This window comes from Oncorhynchus tshawytscha, linkage group LG31, assembly GCF_018296145.1.
Source record: "Oncorhynchus tshawytscha isolate Ot180627B linkage group LG31, Otsh_v2.0, whole genome shotgun sequence".
NCBI lineage: Eukaryota > Metazoa > Chordata > Actinopteri > Salmoniformes > Salmonidae > Oncorhynchus > Oncorhynchus tshawytscha.
The window spans coordinates 34,357,098-34,378,441 of NC_056459.1; the positions used below are offsets into that span (position 1 = coordinate 34,357,098).

Consider the following 21,344-nt stretch of genomic DNA (forward strand, 5'->3'; position numbering starts at 1 on the left):
TTAGTATGGACTCTTTTGTTAGTTGGACTCTTTGTTAGTGGACTCTTTGTTAGTGTGGACTCTTTTGTTAGTATGGATGGACTCCTTTGTTAGTATGGACTCCTTTGTTAGTATGGACTCCTTTGTTAGTATGGACTCCTTTGTTAGTGTGGACTCTTTTGTTAGTATGGACTCTTTTGTTAGTGTGGACTCTTTTGTTAGTGTGGACTCTTTTTTGTTAGTGTGGACTCTTTTTTGTTAGTATGGACTCTTTGTTAGTATGGACTCCTTTGTTAGTATGGACCCCTTTGTTAGTATGGACTCCTTTGTTAGTATGGACCTCCTTTGTTACTCTTTTGTATGGACTCTTTTGTTAGTATGGACTCTTTTGTTAGTATGGATGGACTCCTTTTGTTAGTATGGACTCTTTTGTTAGTGTGGACTCCTTTGTTAGTATGGACTCCTTTGTTAGTGTGGACTCTTTTTTTGTTAGTGTGGACTCTTTTGTTAGTGTGGACTCTTTTGTTAGTATGGACTCTTTTGTTAGTGTGGACTCTTTTGTTAGTATGGACTCTTTTGTTAGTGTGGACTCTTTTGTTAGTGTGGACTCTTTTGTTAGTGTGGACTCTTTTTTGTTAGTATGGATGGACTCCTTTGTTAGTATGGACTCCTTTGTTAGTATGGACTCCTTTGTTAGTATGGACTCCTTTGTTAGTATGGACTCCTTTTTTGTTAGTATGGACTCTTTTGTTAGTATGGACTCTTTTGTTAGTGTGGACTCCTTTGTTAGTGTGGACTCTTTTGTTAGTATGGATGGACTCCTTTGTTAGTGTGGACTCCTTTGTTAGTATGGACTCCTTTGTTAGTATGGACTCCTTTGTTAGTATGGACTCCTTTGTTAGTATGGACTCTTTTGTTAGTGTGGACTCTTTTGTTAGTGTGGACTCTTTTGTTAGTATGGATGGACTCCTTTGTTAGTGTGGACTCCTTTTTGCTACTCTTTTGTATGGACTCCTTTGTTAGTATGGACTCCTTTGTTAGTATGGACTCCTTTGTTAGTATGGACCCCTTTGTTAGTATGGACTCTTTTGTTAGTATGGACTCTTTTGTTAGTATGGATGGACTCCTTTGTTAGTATGGACTCTTTTGTTAGTGTGGACTCCTTTGTTAGTATGGACTCCTTTGTTAGTGTGGACTCTTTTTGTTAGTGTGGACTCCTTTGTTAGTATGGACTCCTTTGTTAGTGTGGACTCCTTTGTTAGTATGGACTCTTGTTAGTATGGACTCCTTTGTTAGTGTGGACTCTTTTGTTAGTATGGACTCCTTTGTTAGTATGGACTCCTTTGTTAGTATGGACTCCTTTGTTAGTATGGACTCCTTTGTTAGTATGGACTCCTTTGTTAGTGTGGACTCTTTTTGTTAGTGTGGACTCTTTTTTGTTAGTATGGACTCTTTTTGTTAGTATGGACTCCTTTGTTAGTATGGACTCTTTTGTTAGTGTGGACTCTTTTGTTAGTATGGATGGACTCCTTTGTTAGTGTGGACTCCTTTGTTAGTATGGACTCCTTTGTTAGTATGGACTCCTTTGTTAGTATGGACTCCTTTGTTAGTATGGACTCCTTTGTTAGTATGGACTCCTTTGTTAGTATGGACTCTTTTGTTAGTGGATGGACTCCTTTGTTAGTATGGACTCCTTTGTTAGTATGGACTCCTTTGTTAGCATGGACTCTTTTGTTAGTGTGGACTCCTTTGTTAGTGTGGACTCCTTTGTTAGTATGGACTCTTGTTGTTAGTGTGGACTCTTTTGTTAGTATGGACTCTTTTGTTAGTGTGGAAACTTGTTAGTATGGACTCTTTTGTTAGTGTGGACTCCTTTGTTAGTGTGGACTCTTTTGTTAGTATGGACTCTTTTGTTAGTGTGGACTCCTTTGTTAGTATGGACTCTTTTGTTAGTGTGGACTCTTTTGTTAGTATGGACTCTTTTGTTAGTATGGACTCTTTTGTTAGTATGGATGGACTCCTTTGTTAGTATGGACTCTTTTTTGTTAGTGTGGACTCCTTTGTTAGTATGGACTCCTTTGTTAGTGTGGACTCTTTTGTTAGTGTGGACTCCTTTGTTAGTGTGGACTCTTTTGTTAGTATGGACTCTTTTGTTAGTGTCGACTCTTTTGTTAGTATGGACTCTTTTGTTAGTGTGGACTCTTTTTGTTAGTGTGGACTCTTTTGTTAGTGTGGACTCTTTTGTTAGTATGGATGGACTCCTTTGTTAGTGCGGACTCCTTTGTTAGTATGGACTCCTTTGTTAGTATGGACTCCTTTGTTAGTATGGACTCCTTTGTTAGTATGGACTCTTTTGTTAGTATGGACTCTTTTGTTAGTGTGGACTCCTTTGTTAGTGTGGACTCTTTTGTTAGTATGGATGGACTCCTTTGTTAGTGTGGACTCCTTTGCTAGTATGGACTCCTTTGTTAGTATGGACTCCTTTGTTAGTATGGACTCCTTTGTTAGTATGGACTCTTGTTAGTGTGGACTCTTTTGTTAGTGTGGACTCTTTTGTTAGTATGGATGGACTCCTTTGTTAGTGTGGACTCCTTTGCTAGTATGGACTCCTTTGTTAGTATGGACTCCTTTGTTAGTATGGACTCCTTTGTTAGTATGGACCCCTTTGTTAGTATGGACTCTTTTGTTAGTAAGGACTCTTTTGTTAGTATGGATGGACTCCTTTGTTAGTATGGACTCTTTTGTTAGTGTGGACTCCTTTGTTAGTATGGACTCCTTTGTTAGTGTGGACTCTTTTGTTAGTGTGGACTCCTTTGTTAGTATGGACTCCTTTGTTAGTGTGGACTCCTTTGTTAGTATGGACTCTTGTTAGTATGGACTCCTTTGTTAGTGTGGACTCTTATGTTAGTATGGACTCCTTTGTTAGTATGGACTCCTTTGTTAGTATGGACTCCTGTGTTAGTGTGGACTCCTGTGTTAGTATGGACTCTTGTGTTAGTGTGGACTCTTTTGTTAGCATGGACTCTTGTTAGTATGGACTCCTTTGTTAGTATGGACTCTTTTGTTAGTATGGACTCTTTTGTTAGTGTGGACTCCTGTGTTAGTATGGACTCTTTTGTTAGTGTGGACTCCTGTGTTAGTATGGACTCTTGTTAGTATGGACTCTTTTGTTAGCATGGACTCTTGTTAGTATGGACTCTTGTGTTAGTATGGACTCCTTTGTTAGTATGGACTCTTTTGTTAGTATGGATGGACTCCTTTGTTAGTATGGACTCCTTTGTTAGTATGGACTCCTTTGTTAGCATGGACTCTTTTGTTAGTGTGGACTCCTTTGTTAGTGTGGACTCCTTTGTTAGTATGGACTCTTCTGTTAGTGTGGACTCTTTTGTTAGTATGGACTCTTTTGTTAGTGTGGAAACTTGTTAGTATGGACTCTTTTGTTAGTGTGGACTCCTTTGTTAGTGTGGACTCTTTTGTTAGTATGGACTCTTTTGTTAGTATGGACTCTTTTGTTAGTGTGGACAACGACCCAAATGGCGTTCCATAGCAACGACCCAAACGGCGTTCCATAGCAACGACCCAAACGGCGTTCCATAGAAATCCTGGTTGAGAATGAAACGACTGAACAACGAAACATCACAGTAAGTAAGTGAAAGAAATAGGTTTTGATGTTTTACTGGTGATGGGGACATAAGTAAAGGCCAACAAAATAACTGTTTAGTCAGTGTGGTGTGGTGGGTGTAACCTTTATTTAAATAGGCATGTCAGTTAACATAATTCTTATTTATAATGACGGCCTACCCCGGCCAAACCCGGGCGACGCTGGACCAATTGTGCACCCCCCTATGGGACTCCCAATCACGACCAGATGTGATACATTCTGGAACTATTTAACTTTTACGAGAATGCTTAAAAGGCAGCTAAAATGTCAAATGCGTTTATCGGTATTGTTTTATTTTTTTTGGGGGGGGACAAGGAAAATATTGGATATCGGTATCGACCAAAAACATCATATCGGAACATCCCTGGTTAAAACATTTAATAACAGTCCTCTGAGGATATTAAAACAGGTTGAGTATACCTCCACTGTACCGCCATCCAGTCCTGGAGATTTCCTGGACGTAAAGGCTTTAATTGGCTTTCACATGAGTCTTTCTATATTGTTGTTAACACAGAGGAGATGGAGGAGACTGAAACAAAAACATTTCCTTAAAGTACTTTGCTTCCTCTTTTCATAATATAATTTTGTGAATAACGGGTGACTCCGTCCTTTTTGTAAAAAAGTTTCAGTAAATTATTTTTGGTAGCATTTCTATGTGGAAGAATAAAAAATAATTGAATGCATTTTTCTGTTAATTTTTCCCATGCTGGCCTTCTAGGCAGAGTTCCTCTGTCCAGTGTCTGTGTAATATATTTATAATATATATTTGTATAATATATTACACTTGATCTTTCTTGAATAAATTCCTCCATTACTTTCTGTTTTTCCTCCAACTTTCTCTGAGTCTTTATGGTAAAGTTTTTATAGCCATCTATCTGTTCTGTTAGACCTTCTATTTCCTGTGTTAGTATGGACTCCTTTGTTAGTATGGACTCTTTTGTTAGTATGGACTCATGTTGTTAGTGTGGACTCTTTTGTTAGTATGGACTCTTTTGTTAGTATGGACTCTTTTGTTAGTGTGGACTCTTTTGTTAGTATGGACTCTTTTGTTAGTATGGACTCTTTTGTTAGTATGGACTCTTTTGTTAGTATGGACTCTTTTGTTAGTATGGACTCCTTTGTTAGTATGGACTCCTTTTGTTAGTATGGACTCTTTTGTTAGTATGGACTCTTTTGTTAGTATGGACTCTTTTGTTAGTATGGACTCTTTTGTTAGTATGGACTCCTTTGTTAGTATGGACTCCTTTGTTAGTATGGACTCCTTTGTTAGTATGGACTCTTTTGTTAGTATGGACTCTTTTGTTATTATGGACTCTTGTTAGTATGGACTCTTTTGTATGGACTTTGTTAGTGTGGACTCCTTTGTTAGTATGGACTCCTTTGTTAGTATGGACTCTTTTGTTAGTGTGGACTCCTTTGTTAGTATGGACTCTTTTGTTAGTATGGACTCTTTTGTTATTATGGACTCTTGTTAGTATGGACTCTTTTGTTAGTGTGGACTCCTTTGTTAGTATGGACTCTTTTGTTAGTATGGACTCCTTTGTTAGTATGGACTCTTTTGTTAGTGTGGACTCCTTTGTTAGTTGGACTCCTTTGTTAGTGTGGACTCCTTTGTTAGTATGGACTCCTTTGTTAGTGTGGACTCCTTTGTTAGTGTGGACTCCTTTGTTAGTGTGGACTCCTTTGTTAGTATGGACTCTTTTGTTAGTATGGACTCCTTGTTAGTGTGGACTCCTTTGTTAGTATGGACTCTTTTGTTAGTATGGACTCTTTTGTTAGTATGGACTCTTTTGTTAGTGTGGACTCCTTTGTTAGTGTGGACTCCTTTGTTAGTATGGACTCCTTTGTTAGTATGGACTCTTTTGTTAGTATGGACTCTTTTGTTAGTGTGCACTCATTTGTTAGTATGGACTCTTTTGTTAGTATGGACTCTTTTGTTAGTGTGCACTCATTTGTTAGTATGGACTCTTTTGTTAGTGTGGACTCTTTTGTTAGTATGGACTCTTTTGTTAGTATGGACTCTTTTGTTAGTGTGCACTCATTTGTTAGTATGGACTCTTTTGTTAGTATGGACTCTTTTGACCTAAATTGTTTTTGTTGTAGAGATGAGTACAGAGCTGCATGGCCTCTAAAGGCACATTTAAAAGTGTCCTATACAAAAAGGGGATTTGCTGTACCAATGTTATTCCCCCCAAAAATGCAGTTGTAAATTCCTCTATCCTAGTTAAAAACAAGTTATCATCCAATAGGCTTTTGATTAAATTTCCAATATCCTCACCCATGTCAGGATTCAGTAAGAGTAATATATATGCCAAATATCTTATGGTCCGACAGCATTCTAACCCCTATCAACACTTTTTAAACGTTTGGTGCCAACAAGAACGACAAAAGAAAGTTGTCAAGACTAAGCTCAGCAAAAAAATGAAACATCCCTTTTTCAGAACCCCGTCTTTCAAAGATAATTCGGACTGTCCGCAATAGGCTGAGAGAGGCTGGTCTGAGGACTTGTAGGCCTGTTGTAAGTCAGGTCCTCACCAGACATCACCGGCAACAGCGTCGCCTATGGGCACACAAACCCACCGTCGCAGGACCAGACAGGCATGCCAAAAAGTGCTCATCGCTGACAAGTCGTACTTTTGCCTCACCAGGAGTGATGGTCGGATTCGCGTTTATCGTCGAAGGAATGAGCGTTACACCAAGGCCTGTACTCTGGAGCGGGATCGATTTGGAGGGCCCATCATGGTCTGTGGCAGTGTGTCACAGCATCATCGGACTGAGCTTGTTGTCATTGCAGGCAATCTCAACGCTGTGCGTTACAGGGAAGACATCCTCCTCCCTCATGTGGCACCCTTCCTGCAGGCTCATCCTGACATGACCCTCCAGCATGACAATACCACCAGCCATACTGCTCATTGCCTTAGGTCTGGGGATGTCAGAATAACAAGGTAACTTTTAATGTCAGCCTACAATGGCCAACAATGAATGACTACACGCTACCCCCTTGTGGTGAAAATGAGGAATCACAGGCTTGATGCAGCTCCATGAGTTATTACTGGCAGATAGATATACGAGAACTATGTAAACCTACACTGGAATTGCACTGTACTGCATACATACACACTGTACTTTTTAAAATGACTTTACGTGGTCAGACTGATGGAACCAAAACACTAAAGCTTGTTTACATGTTGTTTTCATTTTATTTATTTATTTGTTGACAGGTAAAAGCAGACAGAAAAGAAGAGCTTTAAGGGTCCGTCCATACGGAGAGCCCCTTAATATAGATCTATACTTAACTAGAATATGAACACAACATGTGAAGTGTTGGTCCCATGTTTGAAGAGCTGAAATTAAAATATCCCAGAAATGTTCCAGATGCTCAAAAAGCTTATTTCTCTCTCAAGTTTTCTGCACAAATTTGTTTACATCCCTGTTAGTGAGCATTTCTCCTTTGCCAAGATAATCGATCCATCTGACAGGTGTGACATATCAAGAAACTGATTAAACAGCATGATCATTACACAGGTGCACCTTGTGCTGGGGACAATAAAAGGCCAATCTAAAATGTGCAATTTGGTCACAACACAATAACACAGATGTCTTGAAGTTTGAGGGAGCGTGGAATTGGCATGCTGACTGCAGGAATGTCCACCAGAGCTGTTGCCAGAGAATTGAACGTTCATTTCTCTACCATCAGCCACCTCCAATGTTGTTGTAGAGAATTTGGCAGTACGTCCAACCGGCCTCACAACCGCAGACCACATGTAACCATGTCAGCTAAGGACCTCCACATCCGGCTTCTTCACCTGCGGGATCGTCTGAGAACGGGGGGTACTCAGGAGTATTTCTGTAAAGCTCTTTTGTGGGAAAAAAAACAAACAAATTCTGATTGGCTGACCCTCCCAGGCCCACCAGTGGCTGCTCCCTTGCCGAAATCCATAGATTAGGGCCTATTGACAGATTTCCTTCTATAAACTGTATCTCAGTAAAAACGTTTACAAATTGTTGCAAGTTGCGTTTATATTTGTGTTCAGTATAGGATCAGACTACCTTCCATTAAACATTATGGCGGAGGGACACATAACTGACTTGATATCGGTGTCAGTGGGTAACTTGATCTAGGATCATCTTATTCTTCATTTAATCCTGGTCCTATAGCGAGCCTTAGAATGTGTGTAGCGGCAACCCAACCCCCCTCGGAGACTGGGTCTGTAGTAGGTTAACAGTAACTTTCCTAACATTCCCTGGTTTTTACAGAAAGGCCTGGTTGCAGAATTCTCGGAATTGCTCTCCTAAATGCTCTCCTAAATGCTCTCCTAAATTTTCAGGAATGTCCCCAAACCAGGATTACTGGAAAAACCTGGGGAGTTTAGGGGGAAAGTTACCGTAGCAACCCTAATCTGTTGTTATTGCACTGCTATAAACAACAGGGTAACGCTACTTTACGCTCCTCTTATCATCCGGTCTACATAACGCTGTCGTAGCAATAACATAAGAGGTGTCATAAAACAGTCATAACAACGGTCGTTTTGTGTACGACCGCTGACTTTATAACCTCCCTAACCCAGAGGTCAGGCTACTTGGCTAAAGTTACTGTAGATACTGCCAGTCAGCGACTTAGAAAAAGTTACTGTAGAAATTGCAGGTTAGGCTACTTGGCTAAAGTTACAGTAGATATTGCAGCGACTTTAACCCGACACCGAACAACCTCATCAAGGGGTCATCGGCATAACAAACAGCACAACGGCTGGACCCAGTATAGAGTCCTGATCGAGGCTACTCCCAAATCCCATACAATATACTAAATCAAGCTAATGAGGTAACCTACGCAGTGGTATAACAGGTGTTATAACAGGGATAAGTCAGGGGACATAAATTTCGGAAAGTATTCAGACCCCTTGACTTTTTCCACATTCTAAAATTGAATATATATATATTTTTTTTAATCATCTATCTATACACAATACCCCATGATAACAAAACAGGTTTAAACATTTTTTTGCTAATTTATTACAAACAAAAAAAACAGAAATAGCTTATTTACATACGTATTCAGACCCTGTGCTATGAGACTCAAAATTGAGTTCAGGTTCATCCTGTTTTCATTTATCATCCTTGAGATGTTTCTACAACTTGGGAGTCCACCTGTGGTAAAATCAATTGATTGGCCATGATTTGGAAAGGCACACACCTGTCTACATAAGGTCCCACAGTTGACAGTGCATGTCAGAGCAAAAACCGAGCCATGAGGTCGAAGGTATTGTACATAGAGCGTCGAGAAAGGATTATGTCGAGGCACAGATCTGGGGAAGGGTAACAAAACATTTCTGCAGCATTGAAGGTCCCCAAGAAGAGTGGCCTCCATCATTCTTAAATGGAAGAAGTTTGGAACAACCAAGGCTCTTCCTAGAGCTGGCTGCAATCGGGGAGAAGGTCACTCTGACAGAGCTCCAGAGTTCCTCTGTGGAGATGGGAGAAACTTCCAGAAAGACAACCATCTCTGCAGCACTCCACCAATCTGGCCTTTATGGTAGAGTGGCCAGACGGAAGACACTCCTCAATAAAAAGGCACATCACAGCCCGCTTGGAGTTAAGGACTCTCAGAGCATTAGAAACTAGATTCTCTAGTCTGATGAAACCAAGATTGAACTCTTTGGCCTGAATGCCAAGCGTCACGTCTAGAGAAAACCTGGCACTATCCCTATGGTGAAGCATGGTGGTGGCAGCATCATGCTCCGGGGATGTTTTTCAGCAGCAGGGACTGGGAGACTAGTCAGTATCGAAAGATTTACAAAGCGAAGTACAGAGAGATCCTTGATGAAAACCTGCTCCAGAGCACTCAGAACCTCAGACTAGGGTGAAGGTTAACCTTTCAACAGGACAATGACCCTAAGCACATAGCCAAGACAATGCAAGGGTGGCTTTGGGACAAGTCTCTGAATGTCCTTGAGTGGCCCAGCCAGAGCCCGGACTTGAATCCTATCGAACATCTCTGGAGAGGCCTGAAAATAGCTGTGCATCAAACTCCCCATCCAACTTCACAGAGCTTGAGAGGATCTGCAGAGAAGAATGGGAGAAACTCCACAAATACAGGTGTGCCAAGCTTGTAGCGTCATATCCAAGAGGAATCGATGCTGTAATCGCTGCCAAAGGTGCTTCAACAAAGTACTGAGTAAAGGGTCTGAATACTTATGTAAATGTAATATTTCAGTTTTTTTTTAACAACAACTTTTTCCTTTGTTATTATGTGGTATTGTGTGTAGATTAATGAGGGGATTTAAAAAAAATCAATTTTAGAATAAGCTGTAATGTAACAAAATGTGGAAAAAAGTAAAGGGGTCTGAATATTTTCCAAATGCACTGTAACCAGTACATGTCTACTGGTTCCTAAATGAGTCAACCTCACCACTCGTCTGTACCTTGGCATAACCTTTGGCATTAGGAGGTCAAATGTAGGCGGGCTTGTATAGGGGTGTGGGGAGGGTCATCTGAGCTTAACCTGCCTTATCTTTCCTATTTACTTAAATGTATGATTTATGGAGAGGTCACAGAGTTAGGGATATGTCAGTAAAGTTAGGATTCAGGCCCTGTGATAACAGAAATGTCTTGGTGACCAATAGAGAATGGCCTTGGGCCAGTGGCTAAAGGGCTAAATCCATATTGGAGACAAAGTGTTTCCTAAAACACTGTCTATGTCATTTTTAAGAAGGGAAAACACATGCAGAGAATTATGTTTCATATGCATAATAATCATTTAGTTTCAACCCCCCCCAAAAAAAACCCAAGCTCTCGACCAAGAGCAAAGAATTGACAGAAAATGAACTTGAAAGCACATTACCATAGTTGTTCCACTTCTTGGAAAATACATGAAATCAAAGGAAGTGACCAGGAAGTGCAGCTTTCAGTTATACACACCATATGTAAAGAGTAGCTTATACTACAATGAGCAGAGGTACTTATAGCACAGCAGACATTACAAGTCATGATTAACAAACACATTTTATGTGGCCAAGAACATTTTTTTTTAGAAATCAAACAGACTAGCTTATCTGGGTTTCAGAGAATAGTAGACTTCAGTGGTTAATGTTGAACAGAGAGAAAAAAAAGAGGGACATCATTAACTCATTATAATTAGTTACTAATACATAATGTTCCTTTGATTAATAGAGACATTCATTGACAAAGAAAAGACGAGTAGACAGAAGTATATAGAAGGGAACCCTGGGCTACCTTGGCTTACTGACATTAAAAATAAGACATACAGTTGAAGTGGGAAGTTTACATCCACTTAGGTTGGAGTCATTAACTCGTTTTTTCAACCACTCCACACATTTCTTGTTAACAAACTATAGTTTTGGCAAGTCATTAGGACATCTACTTTGTGCATGACACAAGTCATTTTTCAAACAATTGTTTACAGAGATTATTTAACTTATAATTCACTGTATCACAATTCCAGTGGGTCAGAGGTTTACATTCACTAAGTTGACTGAGCCTTTAAACAGCTTGGAAAATTCCAGAAAATTATGTCATGGCTTCTGATAGGCTGATTGACATCATTTGAGTCAATTGGAGGTGTACCTGTGGATGTATATCAAGGCCTACCTTCAAACTCAGTGCCTCTTTGCTTGACATCATGGAAAAATCAAATGAAATCAGCCAAGACCCCAGAAAAACAATTGTAGACCTCCACAAGTCTGGTTCATACTTGGGAGCAATTTCCAAACACCTGAAGGTACCACGCTCATCTGTACAAACAATAGCACGCAAGTATAAATGGGACCATGGGACCACGCAGCCATCATACCGCTCAGGAAGGAGACGCGTTCTGTCTCCTAGAGATGAACGTACTTTGGTGAGAAAAGTGCAAATCAATCCCAGAACAACAGCAAATGACCTTGTGAAGATGCTGGAGGCAACAGGTACAAAAGTATCTATATCCACAGTAAAACGAGGGAGGCTTGCATGGGAGGCTTACAAGCCGAAGCCGAAAATGGGAGGCTTACATGCCGAAGAACACCATCCCAACTGTGAAGCATGGGGGTAGCAGTACATGTTGTGGGGGTGCTTTGCTGCAGGAGGGACTGGTGCACTTCACAAAATAGATGGCATCATGTGGAAAGAAAATGATGAGATGTTGCTTCAATATATCCACAAGACATCAGTCAGGAAGTTAAAGCTTGGTCGCAAATGTGTCTTCCAAATGGACAATGACCCCAAGCATACATCCAAAGTTGTGGCAAAATGGCTTAAGGACAACAAACTCAAGGTATTAGAGTGGCCATCACAAAGCCCTGACCTCAATCCTATATAAAATCTTTGGGCAGAACTAAAAAAGCGTGTGCGAGCAAGGAGGCCTACAAACCTGACTCAGTTACACCAGCTCTGTCAGGAGGAATGGGCCAAAATTCACCCAACTTATTGTGGGAAGCTTGTGGAAGGCTACCCGAAACATTTGACCCAAGTTAAACAATTTAAAGGCAATGCTACCAAATACTAATTGAGTGTATGTAAACTTCTGACCCACTGGGAATGTGATGAAAGAAATAAAAGCTGAAATAAATCATTATCTCTCCTATTATTCTGACATTTCACATTATTTAAAATTAAGTAGTGATCCTAACTGATCTAAAACAGGGAATTTTTACTAGGATTATAAATGTCAGGAATTGTGAAAAACTGAGTTTAAATGTATTTGGCTAAAGGTGTATGTGAACTTCCCACTTCAACTGTACATAATACATAGTAAATGCAGTGAGGAAAACAAGTTAAAAAAGACATCCTTTCAACCCATTTTTGCTCACTGGGTGTTCATGTTTTGGCAGAAAAACAGTCAATATTATTATATGATATGAAACATTCCTTTACTACAGAGAAATATTGGACGATTCATCAGCCTCATCCACCATGTTTGGGTTTACCTGAGATTCCGTTTGTCCCTCAGGGTTGGACTCTTAACACTGACCAGACTACTTGATCGATCACTTGACCGATCGATAGATTGAGCCCAAAGTCTAACAAAGGTTACTAAGATCAGGTCAGACATTCAAGCGAGCAGAGAAGGCGGATATTATCATGCTGATATTATCTTAAAACACTATCGTCACAACAAAGATCAACCAAACTCAGCTTCGCTTGTTTCAACCAAACACACCGAACTCACCTTATCATCAAACACACCTGACCTGCAGGTTGAAAACATTCCTTACTCCCTCCACTTAGCTCCAGCTCCATTTTACACAACCACTCGTCAATACCTTTTAAAAAGAAAAATCGCAAATACATTTTTTACATTTTTCGCAAATACATTTTTTTAAAGAAAGGCTTTTAGCTTATAGAAGCGACGATAGATCCGCTTACCGGTAAAACCCTCTTCCTTCTAAGGAGTTTTTTTTTTTAGTTTAAGACAGTCTTGGAATGCACTATATATATATATAGAGAGAGATAAATATTGCCATTACTATAAAGCATGATTACTGTATACATACAGTGGCCTCCCTACCACTAGAGGCACCAGAGCGACCTGTAGCACCCTTTCCACTATTAACTCTGACTGTCATAACCCCTGAAGACCTCCAGGGGAACAGATACTCAGAGCAGTCTTAACCCCTGAAGACCTCTAGGAGGACAGACACTCAGAGCAGTCATAACCCCTGAAGACCTCTAGGAGGACAGATACTCAGAGCAGTCATAACCCCTGAAGACCTCTAGGACAGATACTCAGAGCAGTCATAACCCCTGAAGACCTCTAGGAGGACAGACACTCAGAGCAGTCATAACCCCTGAAGACCTCTAGGAGGACAGATACTCAGAGCAGTCATAACCCCTGAAGACCTCTAGGACAGATACTCAAGAGCAGTCATAACCCCTGAAGACCTCTAGGAGGACAGACACTCAGAGCAGTCATAACCCCTGAAGACCTCTAGGAGGACAGATACTCAGAGCAGTCATAACCCTGAAGACCTCTAGGAGGACAGACACTCAGAGCAGTCATAACCCCTGAAGACCTCTAGGAGGACAGATACTCAGAGCAGTCATAACCCCTGAAGACCTCTAGGAGGACAGATACTCAGAGCAGTCATAACCCCTGAAGACCTCTAGGAGGACAGATACTCAGAGCAGTCATAACCCCTGAAGACCTCTAGGAGGACAGACACTCAGAGCAGTCATTTTTCTTTTCTTTAAAAAAAATCCCTTATATATGTAAAAATCCACACTTTAGTGACGTTCTTCTCCCATTGGTCACTCCTCATCCACAGTCTCCCTTTTCGATTCGTCAGCTTTGTGTTCCAGGACCTGAGGGGCGGGGCTAGGAGGGGGAAGGACATTGACGGCAGCCAATGAGGAGGGGTCTTGTTGATCAAGGTCCTTCCTGGATGAAATCTCTTCCTGTGAAGGAAATAGGTATTCATTTATTAAAACAGTTGACTCCCGATACATGCAATTCAGTTCATTGTTTCAGGCAAATCGCTGACTGAATCGTTCATTCACTGACTCACCTGCTCTGAGAATCGTTGGTTCACTGACTCACCTGCTCTGAGAATCGTTGATTCACTGACTCACCTGCTCTGAGAATCGTTGATTCACTGACTCACCTGCTCTGAGAATCGTTGATTCACTGACTCACCTGCTCTGAGAATCGTTGATTCACTGACTCACCTGCTCTGAGAATCGTTGATTCACTGACTCACCTGCTCTGAGAATCGTTGATTCACTGACTCACCTGCTCTGAGAATCGTTGATTCACTGACTCACCTGCTCTGAGAATCGTTGATTCACTGACTCACCTGCTCTGAGAATCGTTGATTCACTGACTCACCTGCTCTGAGAATCGTTGATTCACTTGCTCTGCGTAGTCATGTGGCTCCAGCTCCTCCCCGTTGGAGTGACAGCTCGGGCTGCGAACCTCGATACCATGACTCTCCAAGATGGCCGCCTCTGAGGGAGCGAGAGAGGGGAGGAAGGAAAGAGTAAGGAAGGTAAATAACGAATGAGAGTGGCGAAACTTCTTGCGATCTATTTCCAGTCTACAAATTATTTGCAATTATGTTCTGGTCCCCCAAACCATCCGCTTTCGAAAAAAAACATACCGCGGCTGAATCTAGTTGATGGTCCCTGATGTACGACTCGGTGTGGCGTGGGGGACTCGGTGTGGCGTGGGAGACTCGGTGTGGCGTGGGAGACTCGGTGTGGCGTGGGGGACTCGATGTGGCGTGGGAGACTCGGTGTGGCGTGGGGGACTCGGTGTGGCGTGGGGGACTCGGTGTGGCGTGGGGACTCGGTGTGGCGTGGGAGACTCGGTGTGGCGTGGGAGACTCGGTGTGGCGTGGGAGACTCGGTGTGGCGTGGGAGACTCGGTGTGGCGTGGGAGACTCGGTGTGGCGTGCGGGACTCGGTGTGGCGTGGGGACTCGGTGTGGCGTGGGGGACTCGGTGTGGCGTGGGGGACTCGGTGTGGCGTGGGAGACTCGGTGTGGCGTGGGAGACTCGGTGTGGCGTGGGAGACTCGGTGTGGCGTGGGGGACTCGGTGTGGCGTGGGAGACTCGGTGTGGCGTGGGAGACTCGGTGTGGCGTGGGAGACTCGGTGTGGCGTGGGAGACTTGGTGTGGCGTGCAGGACTCGGTGTGGCGTGCGAGACTCGGTGTGGCGTGGGGGACTCGGTGTGGCGTGCGAGACTCGGTGTGGCGTGGGAGACTCGGTGTGGCGTGGGAGACTCGATGTGGCGTGCGGGACTCGGTGTGGCGTGCGAGACTCGGTGTGGCGTGGGAGACTCGGTGTGGCGTGCGGGACTCGGTGTGGCGTGCGAGACTCAGTGTGGCGTGCGAGACTCGGTGTGGCGTGCGGGACTCGGTGTGGCGTGCGAGACTCGGTGTGGCGTGCGGGACTCAGTGTGGCGTGGGAGACTCGGTGTGGCGTGCGACACTCGGTGTGGCGTGCGACTCGGTGTTGAGCATCAGAGATTCTCACCTATATTAGCCCGCCTCTTCATCTCCTTCCGGCGGTTGGCGAACCAGTTGTACACCTTCAGAGCCGTGACACGCTCAAACTCAGACAGCTTGCCTCCTGGGTAATGACAACAGGAAAAAAAAAGAAAGATGAACAAGTGAATATATTTAATTGGGTGAGCTGCTCTCTCTTCATGATAAAATGAGAGCCTTTTTAAACATGGGATTCGATTGACAAAGCAGACATTTGAGAGACCTAACAGACAGATTGATTACAGGTGTCTTGCCAAACAAACCAAACTGACCGGGTTTCTGGATGACTGAGTTGCAGGCGTTAGCGATCTCCTCTCTCTTTGCCTCGTCAGGGTACTGGTTCTCCATGAAGAAACTTGATAGCCAATAAGAAAACAGAAAGATGAGTCCTTCCTGCCCATGACTATAACCAAATCTCAAACTCTCATCATAGTGGAGGCGGGAGAAAGACACCATCCAGCCAATGAGAGTGCAGCTCCATCAGCCTAAATCAGGGCCATTAACCAGAGCAGACTAGACACTCATTGAATCCAGGCTGTATCACAACCGGCCGTGATTGGGAGTCCCATAGGGAGGCACACAATTGGCCCAGCTTCGTCAGATTTTCTCTCCACGCCCCTCTCCTCTTCTCTCCACGCTCCTCTCCACTTCTCTCCACGCCCCTCTCCACTTCTCTCCACTTCTCTTCACGCCCCTCCCCACTTCTCTCCACGCCCCTCTCCTCTCTCCTTTCCATTCCCCCCTCTCTCCTTTTCTCTCCAAGCCCCTCCCCTCTCTCCTTTTCTCTTCCTGCTCCTCCCCTCTCTCCATGCTCCTCCCCTCTCTCCTTTTCTCTTCCTGCCCCTCCTCTCTTTTTCTTTCCATGCCCCTCCCCTATCTCCTTTTCTCTTCCTGCCCCTCCCCTCTCTCCTTTTCTCTTCCTGCACCTCCCCTCTCTCTCCATGCCCCTCCCCTCTCTCCTTTTCTCTTCCTGCCCCTCCCCTCTCTCCTTTTCTCTCCATGCCCCTCCACTCTCTCATTTTCTCTCCATGCCCCTCCCTCTCTCCTTTTCTCTTCCTGCCCCTCCCCTCTCTCCTTTTCTCTCCATGCCCCTCCCCTCTCTCCTTTTCTCTCCATGCCCCTCCCCTCTCTCCTTTTCTCTCCATGCCCCTCCCCTCTCATTTTCTCTTCCTGCCCCTCCCCTCTCTCCTTTTCTCTCCATGCCCCTCCCCTCTCTCATTTTCTCTTCCTGCCCCTCCCCTCTCTCCTTTTCTCTCCATGCCCCTCCCCTCTCTCCTTTTCTCTTCCTGCCCCTCCTCTCCTTTGCTCTTCCTGCCCCTCCCCTCTCTCCTTTTCTCTTCCTGCCCCTCCTCTCCTTTGCTCTTCCTGCCCCTCCCCTCTCTCCTTTTCTCTTCCTGCCCCCCCCTCTCTCCTTTTCTCTCCATGCCCCTCCCCTCTCTCCTTTTCTCTTCCTGCCCCTCCTCTCCTTTGCTCTTCCTGCCCCTCCCCTCTCTCCTTTTCTCTTCCTGCTCCTCCCCTCTCTCCATGCCCCTCCCCTCTCTCCTTTTCTCTTCCTGCCCCTCCTCTCTCTCCTTTTCTCTTCCTGCCCCTCCCCTCTCTCCATGCCCCTCCTCTCTCTCCTTTTTGCTTCCTGCCCCTCCTTTCTCTCTTCCTGCCCCTCCCCTCCTCTCCTTTTCTCTCCATGCCCCTCTCCTTTTCTCTCCATGCCCCTCCCCTCTCTCCTTTTCTCTTCCTGCCCCTCCTCTCCTTTTCTCTTCCTGCCCCTCCCCTCTCTCCCTTTCTCTTCCTGCCCCTCCTCTCCTTTTCTCTTCCTGCCCCTCCCCTCTCCTTTTCTCTTCCTGCCCCTCCCCTCCTCTCCTTTTCTCTTCCTGCCCCTCCCTTCTCTCATTTTCTCTTCCTGACCCTCCCCTCTCCATGCCCCCCCCTCTCTCGTTTTCTCTTCCTGCCCCTCTCCTTTTCTCTTCTCTTCCTGCTCCTCCCTCCCCTCTCCATGCCCCTCCCCCTCTCCTTTTCTCTTCCTGACCCTCCCCTCTCCAAGTCCCTCCCCCTCTCATTTTCTCTTCCTGCCCCTCTCCTTTTCTCTTCCTGCCCCTCCTCTCCTTTTCTCTTCCTGCCCCTCCCCTCCTCTCCTTTTCTCTCCATGCCCCTCCCCTCTCTCCTTTTCTCTCCATGCCCCTCCCCTCTCTCCTCTCCATGCCCCTCCCCTCTCTCCTTTTCTCTTCCTGCCCCTCCTCTCCTTTTCTCTTCATGCTCCTCCCCTCTCTCCATGCCCCTCCCCTCTCTCCTTTTCTCTTCCTGCCCCTCCCCTATCTCCTTTTCTCTTCCTGCCCCTCCCCTATCTCCTTTTCTCTTCCTGCCCCTCCCCTATCTCCTTTTCTCTTCCTGCCCCTCCCCTATCTCCTTTTCTCTTCCTGCCCCTCCCCTATCTCCTTTTCTCTTCCTGCCCCTCCCATCTCTCCTTTTCTCTTCCTGCCCCTCCTCTCCTTTTCTCTTCATGCTCCTCCCCTCTCTCCATGCCCCTCCCTCTCTCCTTTTCTCTTCCTGCCCCTCCCCTATCTCCTTTTCTCTTCCTGCCCCTCCCCTATCTCCTTTTCTCTTCCTGCCCCTCCCCTATCTCCTTTTCTCTTCCTGCCCCTCCCCTATCTCCTTTTCTCTTCCTGCCCCTCCCATCTCTCCTTTTCTCTTCCTGCCCCTCCCATCTCTTCTCTTCTCTCTATGCCCCTCCCCTCTCTCCTTTTTTCTTCCTGCCCCTCCCCTCTCCATGCCCCCCCCCTCTCTCTCCATGCCAACCATCTCTCTCTCCTTTCCTCTCCATGCCAACACCCTCTCTTTCGCTCTCCAGGCCCCCCCCCCACCCCTCTCTCTCTCTCTCTCGCTCTCTCTCCTTGTCTCTCCAAGCCCCTCCTCTCTCACCTGGTCTCTCCAAGCCCCTCCTCTCTACTGGTCTCTACAAGCCCCTCCTCTCTCCTTGTCTCTCCAAGCCCCTCCTCTCTCCTTGTCTCTCCAAGCCCCTCCTCTCTCCTTGTCTCTCCAAGCCCCTCCTCTCTCCACGCTCCTCCTCTCTCTCCTTCTCTCCTTTTCTCTCCATACCCCTCCCCAAGCTCCTCCTCTCTCTCCAAAACCCCTCCTCTCTCCTTTTCTCTCCATACCCCCCCAAGCTCCTCCTCTCTCTCCAAAACCCCTCCTCTCTCCTTTTCTCTCCAAGCCCTTCCCCCTCCTTTTCTCTCCAAGCCCCTCCCCTCTCCATGTCCCTCTCCTTTTCTCTTTATGTCCCTCTTTTTCTCACCTAGCCCCTCCCCTCTCTCAATGTCCCTCTCGTTTTCTCTCCATGCCCCTCCCCTCTCCATGTCCCTCTCCTTTTCTCTCCATGCCCCTCCCCTCTCTCAATTCAATTCAATTTAATTCAAGGGGCTTTATTGGCATGGGAAACGTGTTAACATTGCAGATAATATACAAAAGTGAAATAAACAAACATTTACAGTAAACGTTACACATGCAGAAGTTTCAAAACAATAAAGACATTACAAATGTCATATTATATATATATATAGTGTTGTAACAATGTACAAATGGTAAAGGACACAAGGGGAAAATAAAGCATAAATATGGGTTGTATTTACAATGGTGTTTGTTCTTCACTGGTTGCCCTTTTCTTGTTGCAACAGGTCACAAATCTTGCTGCTGTGATGGAACACTGTGGTATTTCACCCAGTAGATATGGGAGTTTATCAAAATTGGGTTTGTTTTCAAATTCTTTGTGGATCTGTGTAATCTGAGGGAAATATGTCTCTCTAATATGGTCATACATTGGGCAGGAGGTTAGGAAGTGCAGCTCAGTTTCCACCTCATTTTGTGGGCAGTGAGCACATAGCCTGTCTTCTCTTGAGAGCCAGGTCTGCCTACGGCGGCCTTTCTCAATAGCAAGGCTATGCTCACTGAGTCTGTACATAGTCAAAGCTTTCCTTAATTTTGGGTCAGTCATAGTGGTCAGGTATTCTGCGTCTGTGTACTCTCTGTTTAGGGCCAAATAGCATTCTAGTTTGCTCTGTTTTTTTGTTAATTCTTTCCAATGTGTTAAGTAGTTATCTTTTTGTTTTCTCATGATTTGGTTGGGTCTAATTGTGCTGCTGTCCTGGGGCTCTGTAGTGTGTGTTTGTGTTTGTGAACAGAGCCCCAGGACCAGCTTGCTTAGGGGACTCTTCTCCAGGTTCATCTCTCTCTAGGTGATGGCTTTGTTATGGAAGGTTTGTGAATCGCTTCCTTTTACGTGGTTGTAGAATTTAACGGCTCTTTTCTGGATTTTGATAATTAGTGGGTATCGGCCTAATTCTGCTCTGCATGCACTATTTGGTGTTCTACGTTGTACACGGAGGATATTTTTGCAGAATCTCAATTTGGTGTTTGTCCCATTTTGTGAAGTCTTGGTTGGTGAGCAGACCCCAGACCTCACAACCATAAAGAGCATTGGGTTCTATAACTGATTCCAGTATTTTTAGACAGATCCTAATTGGTATGTTGAATTTTATGTTCCTTTTGATGGTGTTGAAGGCCCTTCTTGCCTTGTCTCTCAGATCGTTCACAGCCTTGTGGAAGTTGTGGAATCTGTGGCGCTGATGTTTAGGCCAAGGTATGTATCGTTTCTTGTCTTCTAGGGCAATGGTGTCTAGATGGAATTTGTATTTGTAGTCCTGGCAACTGGACCTTTTTTGGAACACCATTATTTTTGTCTTACTGAGATTTACTGTTCTCTCTGCCTCTGCCCCTGCCCCTGCCCGAAAAATAATAACTTCACAAAATGTAGGAGCAGCATTTTTCTCCGTCTCACTCCCTCTCCATGCCTCCCACCCACTCCATGCCTCCCACCTCTCCCTCCCTCTCCATGCCTCCCACCCACTCCATGCCTCCCACCTCTCCCACCCCTCCCTCTCCATGCCTCCCTCCCCTCCATGCCTCCCACCTCTCCATGCTCCCTCCCTCCATGCCCCCACTCCATGCCTCCCACCTCTCCATGCCTCCCACCCACTCCATGCCTCCCACCTCTCCATGCCTCCCACCCACTCCATGCCTCCCACCCACTCCATGCCTCCCACCCATCCATGCCTCCCACCCACTCCATGCCTCCCACCTCTCCCTCCCTCCCACTCCATGCCTCCCACCCACTCCATGCCTCCCACCTCTCCCTCCCCACTCCATGCCTCCCACCTCCCTCCCACTCCATGCCTCCCACCTCTCCCTCCCTCCCCTCCCATGCCTCCCACTCCATGCCCTCTCCCTCCCACCTCCCTCCCCTCCACCTCCCTCTCCCTCCCTCCCACTCCATGCCTCCCACCTCTCCCTCCCCCTCCCCCACTCCATGCCTCCCACCTCTCCCTCCCACTCCCTCCCACTCCATGCCTCCCACTCCCTCCCTCCCTCCCACTCCATGCCTCCCACCTCTCCCTCCCTCCCTCCCATGCCTCCCATGCCTCCCACCTCCCTCCCCTCCATGCCTCCCACCTCTCCCTCCCACTCCATGCCTCCCACCTCTCCCTCCCACTCCATGCCTCCCACCTCTCCTCCCACTCCATGCCTCCCACCTCTCCCTCTCCCCTCCCACCTCCCCTCCCCTCCATGCCTCCCCCCACCTCTCCCTCCCACTCCATGCCTCCCATGCCTCCCACCTCTCCCTCCCACTCCATGCCTCCCACCCACCTGCCTCCCACCTCTCCCTCCCACTCCATGCCTCC

At 45.5% G+C, this 21,344-nt stretch overlaps 2 protein-coding genes across 5 annotated transcripts in view; one reads left to right on the forward strand and one right to left on the reverse strand.

Annotated features, from left to right (window-relative positions):
• LOC112229190 (CD276 antigen) overlaps positions 1–21,344 on the forward strand; it is a 106,225-nt gene that overhangs the window by 74,478 nt on the left and 10,403 nt on the right. The gene's annotated exons all lie outside the window — the stretch shown is intronic.
• LOC112229189 (homeobox-containing protein 1-like) overlaps positions 13,001–21,344 on the reverse strand; it is a 30,875-nt gene continuing 22,531 nt past the window's right edge. For 2 of the 4 annotated variants that reach the window (XM_042310568.1, XM_042310566.1), the window contains exons 8-11: positions 15,891–15,973; positions 15,608–15,703; positions 14,460–14,578; positions 13,001–14,029 (exon numbers count right to left, since the gene is read on the reverse strand). In XM_042310568.1, coding sequence (XP_042166502.1) covers positions 13,883–14,029; positions 14,460–14,578; positions 15,608–15,703; positions 15,891–15,973 — 445 coding nt within the window. In that variant the 3' untranslated portion in view covers positions 13,001–13,882. The remainder of the gene's footprint in view (positions 14,030–14,459; positions 14,579–15,607; positions 15,704–15,890; positions 15,974–21,344) is intronic. The other 2 variants (XR_006080579.1, XR_006080580.1) reach the window with 2 other exon arrangements.